The sequence below is a fragment of the Schistocerca cancellata genome, chromosome 2 (genome assembly GCF_023864275.1).
Source record: "Schistocerca cancellata isolate TAMUIC-IGC-003103 chromosome 2, iqSchCanc2.1, whole genome shotgun sequence".
NCBI classification, from domain to species: domain Eukaryota; kingdom Metazoa; phylum Arthropoda; class Insecta; order Orthoptera; family Acrididae; genus Schistocerca; species Schistocerca cancellata.
Window position 1 is genome coordinate 127,636,937 of NC_064627.1, and position 12,526 is coordinate 127,649,462.

The following is a 12,526-nucleotide window of genomic DNA, read 5'->3' on the forward strand; positions in this document are numbered from 1 at the left end:
ATCTGCGTTGACTGTGAACACTAGCATCAGAAGTTATTATAGCAGCAACAGGAAATGCTATCAAGTCTTCGTTTTATATTCTGTCCATGAAAGAAAAGGTGAACTTGTGCGAAACTGTGAGAGAAAAGCTCATGTCGCATATTTTTGGCGAACGTGTACGGAGCGACAACGATATTCTGTTAAAAATTTATATTTGCCCTTGTCTTTACCAATTTACTGCGCTTCAGTACAAACATAAGATGTCAACATTGCACTGTAATAATAATATTAGTGTGAAAACATTTGTATGCTTCTATATACAGGGAGTAGTAAGATTCCTATTTTTCCAATTTTCGAATTTTTTTGAATTTAGTTTCTAGTTTGCATTCAGTTTTAACAGGTCGATGATAATGACTTCTTCTTCTCCTTCTTCTTCTATAGTGGTCAATCCAAGGATTGGTTTGCAACAGCTACAATGGCAGCTTGTCTCCATTGTGTGCGTCTTTCAGCTTTTCTCTTCATTTCTTTATATCTTTCACGATTTGATCCATGTACCTCAGCCGTGGTCTTCCTCTTGGTCTTTTTCCCTCGACATGTCCCTCTGTGATTGTGTTCAGGAGTCCTTAGCGTCTTAATAGATGGCCTGTAAATAGCACTCCTCTTTTAACAATGAAACTCCAGAAACTTCTCTTCTCACCTGCTCTTTTCGGAACCACTTCGTTTGTGACCTTGTCGATACATTTTATTTTGAGCATGCGTCTATAGCACCACATTTCAAAAGAATTTAGCTTCTGGTCCCAAGAGTCCATGTTTCACACCCTCAGCATGCCACACTCCACACATATGATTTCAAAAATCTCTTCCTGATTTCAAGGCTGATGCTCTTAGATGTTAAGATGTTTTTCTTATTGTTAAAAGCAGCCTTTGCTTGAGCAATTCTACTTCTCACTTCTGCCTTGCTCCTTCCATCCGTGGTAATATTACTGCCCAGGTGAGTAAATTTATCAACTTGTTCAAACAGTTCATTGCCTACATGAACTTGGACTTTCACTTGATCTTCTTTGTCGCATGCCATTACTTTTGTTTTTCCTTTATTAATTCTCAAATTATATTCTTCCCCCATAACTTTATCCATTCTATTCAGTAGCACTACAAGATCTTCTTCACTTTCACAGCTATATCATCGGCATATCTTATCATATCTATTCGTTGGCCATGAGTTACTACACCTGTCTTTGAATTTTCCCTTACTTTTTTCAGCGCGTCTTCAGTGTATAAGTTAAAGATAATAGGGGATAGTGCGCAACCTTGTCGGATGCCTTTTCGTATCTGCCAACAGAATATTCGCGGAGCTGATTCAAACAGAAGGTTTAAAGAAGTGAACTTTAACCCATGAAAGCTTCCAACGTTGAGTCCATGAATCAAGTATTGATGCGAGAGTCAAATGGTTCAAATGGCTCTGAGCACTATGGGACTTAACAGCTATGGTCATCAGTCCCCTAGAACTTAGAACTACTTAAACCTAACTAACCTAAGGACAGCACACAACACCCAGCCATCACGAGGCAGAGAAAATCCCTGACCCCGCCGGGAATCGAACCCGGGAACCCGGGCGTGGGAAGCGAGAACGCTACCACACGACCACGAGATGCGGGCGATGCGAGAGTCAAATGTTCAAATGGCTCTGAGCACTATGGGACTCAACATCTTAGGTCATAAGTCCCCTAGAACTTAGAACTACTTAAACCTAACTAACCTAAGGACATCACACACATCCATGGCCGAGCCAGGATTCGAACCTGCGACCGTAGCGGTCGTGCGGTTCCAGACTGTAGCGCCTTTAACCGCTCGGCCACTCCGGCCGGCCGATGCGAGAGTCACTGATAGTGTCTGTGAGAGTCTCGTAAATCACTGTGAGACGACACCCGACGTGTGGGGTACTCACTGGTGACGAGCAGCGAGGTGGAGGCGCGCTCGGCGCCCACCGAGTTGTTGACGACGCAGACGTAGCGGCCCGAGTCCCTGAGCAGCGCGGCCGCCAGCAGGAGGCTGCCGCCCACCTGCCGCACGCGGTCCTCCAGGGCGACGCGCTGGCTGGAGGCGCCCTGGCTGCGGAACCACCTGCACACGCCAACACATCCAGCATGGCTCACCTGTCCCCTGTGCGCTGCAGGCTGCGACCGCCGCTAGTCTGATGAGGGTAGCCCGCCATAGGTCGTTCGCTGACGTAGACGAAACTTCACAGGGTGAAAATAATGGGGGTCCATTTTGAACATTCAGTCATGTGCTAGGGAATCACAATCAAAGCTTTGGCGTCACTTAAGAACGTGAGCACGGCGTTAAACCAAGCGAGCTCGGAGAATAGTGGCTACTGGCCATTAAAATTGCTACACCAATAAGAAATGCAGATGATAAACGGGAATTCATTGGACAAATATATTATACTAGAACTGACATGTGATTACATTTTCACGCAATTTGGGTGCATAGATCCTGAGAAATCACTACCCAGAACAACCACCTCTGGCCGTAATAACGGCCTTCATACACCTGGGCATTGAGTCAAACAGAGGTTGGATTGCGCGTACAGGTACAGCTGCCCTTGCAGCTTCAACACGATACCACAGTTCATCAAGAGTAGTGACTGGCGTATTGTGACGAGCCAGATGGTCGGCCACCACTAACCAAACGTTTTCAATTGATGATATATCTGGAGAATGTGCTGGCCAGGGCAGTAGTCGAACATTTTCTGTATCCAGAAAGGCCCGTACAGGACCTGCAACATGCGGTCGTGCATTATCCTGCTGAAATGTAGGGTTTCGCGGAAATCGAATGAAGGGTAGAGCCACGGGTCGTAACACATCTGAAATGTAACGTCCACTGTTCAGAGTGCCGTCAGTGCGGACAAGAGGTGAAACCAGTAGACCTACAAGCTGTGCTGCCGTCTAATACTGTTAGTTCCTGGCGTTTCTGGTAGGTGGCATCCATGAATGAGTTATTCCAGCCGCCGTCACTGAGCCATATAACGGTGCAGAGCCTATGCAGTTTTGTTTATGGTTTCATGAGACCAAATTCGCAACTACAGTTCAGTGACAATTCAGACTGAATATCGCAATGCATCACACGAAAGACAAACTGTTATTAATTGGTACAATCGTTTCACTGAAACTGGCTGTGTATCACATAGAATGCTGGGTCTGAGACAGCCAGCAGTCTCTGACACAGTCAGTTGTAACTGGCGTATTGTACCTGGACATGCCTGATCATTCTCTGACGCCTAAATACACTACTGGCCATTAAAATATACGAAAGACCTGATCATTCTTGTTGCTTTTGTTGTTGGTATGTGTAAATACAGTACTTGCCAAAAAAATTTGCTACACCAAGGAGAAATGCAGATGAAAAACGGGAATTCATTGGACAAATATATTATACTAGAACTGACATGTGATTACATTTTCACGCAATTTGGGTGCATAGATCCTGAGAAATCACTACCCAGAACAACCACCTCTGGCCGTAATAACGGCCTTCATACGCCTGGGCATTGAGTCAAACAGAGGTTGGATTGCGTGTACAGGTACAGCTGCCCTTGCAGCTTCAACACGATACCACAGTTCATCAAGAGTAGTGACTGGCGTATTGTGACGAGCCAGTTGGTTGGCCACCACTAACCAAACGTTTTCAATTGGTGATATATCTGGAGAATGTGCTGGCCAGGGCAGCAGTCGAACATTTTCTGTATCCAGAAAGGCCCGTACAGGACGTGCAACATGCGGTCGTGCATTATCCTGCTGAAATGTAGAGTTTCGCAGAAATCGAATGAAGGGTAGAGCCACGGGTCGTAACACATCTGAAATGTAACGTCCACTGTTCAAAGTGCCGTCAGTGCGGACAAGAGATGACCGAGACGTTTAACCAATGGCACCCAATGCCATCACGCCGAGTGATACGCCAGTATCGCGATAACGAATACACGCTGCCAATGTGCGTTCACCACGATGTCGCCAAACACGGATGCGACCATCATGATGCTGTAAACAGAACCTGGATTCATCCGATAAAATGACGTTTTGCCATTGGTACACATAGGTTCGTTGTTGAGTACACCACCACAGGCGCTCCTGTCTGTGATGCAGCTTCAAGGGTAACCGCAGCCATGGTCTGCGAACTGATAGTCCAGGCTGCTGCAAACGTCGTCGAACTGTTCGTGCAGATGGTTTTTGTCTTTCAAACGTCCCCATCTGTTGAGTCAAGGATCGAGACGTGGCTGCACGATCCGTTACAGCCATCCGGATAAGTTGCCTGTCATCTTGACAGCTAGTGATACGAGGCCGTTGGGATCCATCACGGCGTTCCGTATTACCCTCCTGAACCCACCGATTCCATATTCCGCTAACAGTAATCGGATTTCGACCAACCCGAGCAGCAATGTCGCGATACAATAAAAACCGCAATCGCGACAGGCTACAATCTGACCTTTATCAAAGTCGGAAACGTGATGGTAGCGTTTCTCCTCATCACACGAGGCATCACAACAACGTTTCACCAGGCAACGCCGGTCAGCTGCTGTTTGTGCATGAGAAATCGGTTGGAAACTTTCCTCACGTCAGCACGTTGTAGGTTTCGCCACCGGCGCCAACCTTGTGTGAATGCTCGGAAAAGCTAATCATTTGCACATCACAGCATCTTCTTTTTGTCGGTTAAATTTCACGTCTGTAGCACGTCATCTTCGTGGTGTAGCAATATTGATGGTCAGTAATATAGTTTCAAATTTTTGCGCCGTATGTTTCAATCCAGACTCAAGTCTTTTCTTTTTCTGTTGTTGTCATGGAAGTATGTGTTATCAAAACTAACAAAAGAAATGAACATTTTATCGTTTCAAATCTCATGCCATCTTATACAATTAACAGTAATTGTAAATGGTGAACGTAGAGGGTGTCAATAAATTAGCTATACGATACGGACCTTTAAATGTGATAATGGTAAATAATTTTCAGAAATGTTTAATACAGCACTGAATGCAGTATACATTCAAGTTTTATTTACAAATGCTCAGTCCGGCTACCTTCTCTACCACGGAAATGTCCCAAATGCAATCATTCTCCTGTGAAGCAAGTCTTGATGAATGGTTGGTTGCAGCTGCTTGTGTTATCGATTGTCGCAGCCCGTCGACGTTTCCTGGAAACGGAGGAATAAACACTTTCTCTGTAATGCACCCCCGTACGCAGAAGTCCATTGGGGTTACAACAGGTGGTCGTGGTGGTCAGGATGTTCCACTACCACCGACCCAAGTCGGTATACCCCTTAGTAGATACGCGACATCTTGACGATGACACTGGGCTGACGCGCCAACTTGCTTGAAAATAAATTCTGTGCACATACGATTTGTACACTACTGGCCATTAAAATTGCTACACCACGAAGATGACGTGCTACGGACGCGAAATTTAACCGACAGGAGGAAGATGCTGTGATATGCAAATGATTAGCTTTTCAAAGCATTAACACAAGGTTGGCGACACTTACAACGTGCTGACATGAGCAAAGTTTCCAACAGATTTCTCATACACAAGCAGCAGATGACCGGCGTTGCCTGGTGAAACGTTCTTGTGATGCCTCGTGTAACGAGGACTTTGATAAAGGTCGATTTGCAGCCTATCGCGATTGCGGTTTATCGTATCGCGACATTGTTGGTCGAGATCCAATGACTGATAGCAAAGTATGGAATCGGTGGGTTCAGGAGGTTAATACGGAACGCCGTGATGGATCCCAACGGCCTCGTATCACTAGCAGTCGAGGAGACAGGCATCTTATCCGATCCCTGAGTCAACAGATGGGGACGCTTGCAAGACAAGAACCATCTGCACGAACAGTTCGACGACGATTGCAGAAGCTTGGACTATCAGCTCGGACACCATGGCTGCGATTACCCTTGAAGCTGCATCACAGACAGGAGCGCCTGCGATGGTGTACTCAACGACGAACCTGGGTTCACCAATGGCAAAACGTCATTTTATCGGATGAATCCAGGTTCTGTTTACAGCATCATGATGGTCGCATCCGTGTTTGGCGACATCGCGGTGAACGCACATTGGAAGCGTGTATTCGTCATCGCGATACTGGCGTATCACTCGGCGTGATGGCATTGGGTGCAATTGATTAAACGTCTCGGTCACCTCTTGTCCACACTGACGGCACTTTGAACAGTGGACGTTACAATTCAGATGTGTTACGACCCGTGGCTCTACCCTTCATTCGATCCCTGCGAAACCCTACATTTCAGAAGGATAATGCACGACCGCATGTTGCAGGTCCTGTACGGGCCTTTCTGGATACAGAAAATGTTCGACTGCTGCCCTGGCCAGCACAGTCTCCAGAACTCTCACCAACTGAAAACGTCTGGTAAATGGTGGCCGAGCAAATGGCTCGTCACAATACGCCAGTCACTACTCTTGATGAACTGTGGTATCCTGTTGAAGCTGCATGGGCAGCTGTACCTATACACGCCATCCGAGCTCAATGCCCAGGCGTATCAAGGCCGTTATTACGGCCAGAGGTGGTTGTTCTGGATAGTGATTTCTCAGGATCTATGCACCAAAATTGCGTGAAAATGTAATCACATTTCAGTTCTAGTATAATATATTTGTCCAATAAATACCCGTTTTTCATCTGCATTTCTTCTTGGTGTAGCAATTTTATTGGCAAGTACTGTATTTACACATACCAACAACAAAAGCAACAAGAATGATCAGGTCTTTCGTATATTTTAATGGCCAGTAGTGTATTTAGGCGTCAGAGAACGATCAGGCATGTCCAGGTACAATACGCCAGTTATAATTGACTGTGTCAGAGACTGCTGGCTGTCTTTGACCCAGCATTCTGTGTGATACACAGCCAGTTTCAGTGAAACGATTGTACCAATTAATAACAGTTTGTCTATCATGTGATGCATTGCGATATTCAGTCTGAATTGTCACTGAACTGTAGTTGCGAATTTGGACTCATGAAACCATAAACAAAACTGCATAGGCTCTGCACCGTTATATGACTCAGTGATGGCGGCTGGAATAACTCATTCATGGATGCCACCTAGCAGAATCGCCAGGAACTAACAGTATTAGACGGCAGCACAGCTTGTAGGTCTACTGGTTTCAGTGCTGTATTAAACATTTCGGTGAGTTACTTACCCTTTTCACAATTAAAGGTTAATTTTGTATACCTAATTTATTTTGTGTAACTAATTTGTACAACTAATTTGTGTAACTAATTTTTTGTAACTAACTGTAACACCCTGTACAAATACAAGTATTTTAAGTTTTTGATTCGATTTGTGATTTTGTACTATCTGAAAACGAATCCATTCTCCAGGGTGACATCTATCATAAGAACATCGAAATTTAAAAATTCATAGCGCCATGAGCAACTTGGGAAGGCACATATGCCGTAGTCATATTTTTTAATGTACATATAAGTGCGAAAAGCAACATCGTCAACGTCGCTAAATACGACGTGAACTGGCGATAATTTCCCGATAAACCGCATACATCGAAACATTTTCTCAAAAACTGGAACCTGCGAACCATTATGGACCAAGGCGTGTAGCTCAGCTGCGTCGCATCTACTTGTGATTTTCCTTTGCTGTGCGATGACAATAGAGCACTTCTGTAATCGCCTAATGGGACACTTCAGTAAGCGCCTAATGTAATGCTTCATATGTCCGCAAAAGTGTACGTTGCTGGGTTTAAAGAACGGCATACACTTTGGCGAAATGACTTTCACGTCGATTCCGATTTCGACAAACAGCTATTGTATAAGAAGAGATAACTTTGCTCACGCCACGATTCAATAATGTACAGAAACGGATCCATTTTTACGTCCTATCAACCCTGTGACGTATACTGTTACAGACAAATGAAGAATTACTTTCAGTGATTACAGGTACACCCTATTCGTATTGCATTGCGACGGAAAATCACAGGTAGAAGCGATGCAATTGAAATGCACGCCACGATGCATAACAAATTGGAGGCTCCAGCTTTCAAAGAAATGCTTCGATATGTTTTATTTTTTTTTGTTAAAAAAATTGTTCAAATGGCTCTGAGCACTATGGGACTTAACATCTATGGTCATCAGTCCCCTAGAACTTAGAACTACTTAAACCTAACTAACCTAAGGACAGCACACAACACCCAGCCATCACGAGTCAGCGAAAATCCCTGACCCCGCCGGGAATCGAACCCGGGAACCCGGGCGTGGGAAGCGAGAACGCTACCGCACGACCACGAGATGCGGGCTTTTTTTGTTATTTACACGTCAAGTTCCGTAGGGCTAAACTGATAAACAAATCTCCAAGGTCGTGGAACGCGTCAGTACATGAAATTACAACATAAAAGTAATAACAGATAAAAATAAAATGTTTATTAACCCGAAAAATATCAGTCCATTAGTTTAAATAAGCGCAATCAACAATACAATAAGAATAAGTTCAGTTTTTCAAGTAACCTCTTCGACGGTGTAGAAGGAGTGACCCATGAGGAAACTCTTCAAATTCGGTTAGAAAATGCGTAGATTACTGCTAAAATTTTTGAATTCGAGTGGCAGCTTATTGAAAATGGATGCAACAGCATACTGCACATCTTTCTGCACGAGAGTTAAGTCCGATCCAGATGCAGGTTTGATTTCTGCCGAGTATTAACTGAGTGAAAGCTACTTATTTTAGAGAATAAGCTGATATTGTTAACAAGAAATGACATTAAGGAATATACATATTGAGAGGCCAATGTCAAAATACTCAGACTCGTGAACAGGGGTCGACAAGAGGTTCGTGAACTTACACCACTTATTGCCCGAACCGCCCGTTTCTGAGCCAAAAATATCCTTTTAGAATGGGAAGAGTTACCCAAAAATGTAACACCATACGACATAAGCGAATGTAAATAAGCAAAGTTGACTAATTTTCGTGTTGAATGGTCACTCACTTCAGATACCGTTCGAATAGTAAAAGTGGCAGCATTAAGTCCTTGAACAAAATCCTGAACGTGGGCTTTACACGACAGTTTACTATCTATCTGAACACCTAGAAATTTGAACTGTTCAGTTTCACTAATCATATGCCCATTCTGTGAAATAAAAACGTCAGGTTTTGTTGAATTGTGTGTTAGAAAAAATGGCTCTGAGCACTATAGGACTTAACTTCTAAGGTCATCAGTCCCCTAGAGCTTAGAACTACTTAACCCTAACTAACTAACCTAAGGACAGCACACACATCCATGCCCGAGGCAGGATTCGAACCTGCGACCGTAGCGGTCGCACGGTGTGTGTTAGAAACTGTGAAAACTGAGTCATACTGTGAGTTAACATTAGTTTATTTTCTATTAGCCATGAACTTCTGTCATAAACTGCACTATTTGAAACCGAGCCAATGTTGCACACAACATGTTTCACTACCAAGCTAGTGCCATCATACCCCACTCAGACCCCAAATCACAGCCATTCTCGACATTGTGAATAATGACCTTTTGCTGTCTCCTTTTGCTGTCTGTTGCTAAAGTAACAGGTGAACCAATAGTGAGCTACTCCGCGTGTTCTATATTGATCCAAGTTCTGGAGCAATGTTTTGTGATCAACACTATCAAACGCCTTAGTTACATAAAAACATATGGCTAGCGTTCGAAACCTTTTGTTTAACCCATCCAGTAAAAGACTCCTAAAGCCGCACTGTGCATTTGATAGCAAATCGTGTGATATAAAATGATCAGTTACCCTTAAAATCACAGAATTTTCAATAACTTTAGCAACCACTGATGGCATAGAAATACGTCTAAAATTGTCTGCATTATCCCTTTCTCTCTTTTTATAAAGCGGCTTTACTACTGAGTAATTTAATCGTTCAGGAAACTGACCATTCCTAAAGGAAAAATTACAAATAAGTCTAAATATAGGGCTAGCATGTGCAGCATAGCACTTTAATATTCTACTAGACACTTCATCATAACCATCAGAATCCTTAGTCTTCAGTGATGTAATTACTGACTCCATCTCCTCCTTGCCTGTATCACGGAGGAGTATTTCAGACATCAATCTCGGAAAGGCATTTGCCAAGAAAGTTATATGATTGCCTGTGGCAACTAAAATTTATTTCACCATCAATGTTCAGAAAATGATTATTAAACACTGTACATATATCTGATTTATCAGTAACAGAAATATTTTTACTACGAACTGACTTTACATCGGCGACCTAGTGCTGCTGACCAGACACTTCCTTCACAATTGACCATATGGTTTTAATTTTATGCTGCCAAATAGCTATTCTATTTGCATACCACATACTCTTTGCCTTCCTAATAACATTTTAAGCAGCTTACAATACTGTTTGTAATGGGCTGCTGTGGCTTGATTGTGACTACTTCTAACATTTTGATATAATTCCCACTTTGTTCTACATGATATCCTTATCCCACTAGTCAGTCACCCAGGCTGCCTTTTACTTCTAGTATCCCGTTTAGGAGGTTCTAGTGGAAAGCAACTCTCAAAGGATATGAGAAATGTGTTAAGGAAAGCATTATATTTATCATCTATGTTATCGCCAGTATAAACGTCCTGCCACTCTTTTTCCTTGACAAGGTTTAAAAAACTGTCTATTCCTGTTGGATTAACTTTCCTACATTGTTTGTAATTACATCAGTCATTTGTTTGAGTATAAAAGCCTTTTAGTGTTAGACTTTGTGCATCATTGTCTGAAAAGCCCTTTTTACTAACGGAATGCCTATATAGTAATGAAGAACAAATAAAGATATTGTCTATGGCTGTGCTACTGTTCCCCTGCAACCTAGTTGGAAGAAACATAGTCTGCATCAGATCATGTGAGTTTGGGAGAGCTACCAAAATCCTTTTTGTTGCACATCATATGCAAAACTTATATTGAAATCATCACATATAACCAATTTCTGGTACTTCCTACAATGTGGATCAAGAACCCTCTCTAGCTAGAGCAGAAATGCTCTGAAGTCAGAGTTAGTGGACCTATAAACAACAACAATTAGAAGTTTAGTTTCACTAAGTTCAACTGCCCCTGCACATCAATCAAATATCTGTTCAGTGCTGTGCTGTGATACGTGTATGGACTCAAGTTTGAGTAGCTGTCTTTACCAGGTCACCCGTTTCATCATATTCTCCGCCCCTATCAAGACTGTTCCCTGCTCCAACCACTATCATTACCTGATTCTCCTTCATAAAATTCCTAATAACTCCCCTATGCTGTCAGTCACCTGAGCCAACCCTGCACTAGGATTCACAATGCTGGTGCCCTGATATTCACTCCGCAACACTTCCTGCAACTGCGGGCCCACACCTCTACTGTGCGAACTACCTGGCAGTCGAACCCTCTTCCTTCTGTTAGACTTTCCTAACTGATGAGGACTGCTGCATGTTCCCTGTAGCTACAGCTACAAGAGGCTCCTCTCCATTCAACTCTGACAGTTGGTCAAATCTATTGCATATACGCAAAGTAAAACTGTCTGGATACCTCCTCCTCCTAGCGGCCTTCTTGCCAACTGCCAGTTCCCATTCCCCACCACCCTTCACCCTCCTCAACCTATCTAGTTCCTCCTTTGCATGTTGTAACTGCACCTGAATAGCGCAGATATTACGCTCCTGCTCCTCTATCAAATTATTTCTATTACAGATTCTGCATTTCCAGGAGGGGATCTCGCTAGAATGCCTACTGATATCGAAATTATCGTCACTTCCGGCAATGTTAACGAGGTTGCCTCTCCTAACCATATTCACTTTAAAAAATGCGAGTGGCGCATATGTGCCTTCGCACGTTACTCTGTTCCAAATTCTTATTCTTTGAATGTTCTAATGATAGTTATCACCCTGGGGATTACATTGGTTCTCCGGAAATATAGAAGTAAAAATCGAAGCAAAAACTAAAATACTTGAATTTATATGCATCCAAAATTTAATTACGGTTAACTATGTAAGATTACATACGATTTATAATGATAAAATTTCTTTCAACAATAATTATTTCCAAAACTTCCACGACAACAAAAGAAAAGAGTCCTTTGAAAACTAATCTGAATATCGGATGCAAAAGTTCAAACTATGCTCCTAGGCACTTCCCTGTCACCTCACTTAGCTTAAACCGGCGCGCGTTTTGATGAACGAGTGTCAAAATTTTGGCTGTTATTTTCGCGGACAATACTGAGTATTGGCACGTTAGCCACAGTAGACGTCCCCTTATTTTCTCCCTTCTTTCATCCATCGGACTTTCAACTGTGTCAGCGACCTGTGGCGGGTTATCCTTTTGAGTGCCGAATCCCTGCGCCGCCAAGCCCAAACATGTGCATACAAAGATTGCTGGTTAACCGCCAGAAAGGTGAGGCAGTAAAATTAGAAGTAGAATGTCAAGCGCATTCCAGCTGCTCTGCAATACCGGTAAAACGATTTTAAAGAAACTTTTCGGTAGAAATGGTTGATTTCTTCGCTTCTTAGCGCCTCAGTCGTGGTGAACTACCTGTCGTTTCGTTAATGGCAT

General features: G+C 43.2%; 1 protein-coding gene across 1 annotated transcript in view; it reads right to left on the bottom strand.

The window, feature by feature from the left end:
* Positions 1-12,526, bottom strand: part of LOC126151719 (Down syndrome cell adhesion molecule-like protein Dscam2) — a 179,371-nt gene that overhangs the window by 85,276 nt on the left and 81,569 nt on the right. The window contains exon 7 of the mRNA XM_049915963.1: positions 1,925-2,100. Within this exon, the coding sequence (XP_049771920.1) occupies positions 1,925-2,100 (176 nt within the window). The remainder of the gene's footprint in view (positions 1-1,924; positions 2,101-12,526) is intronic.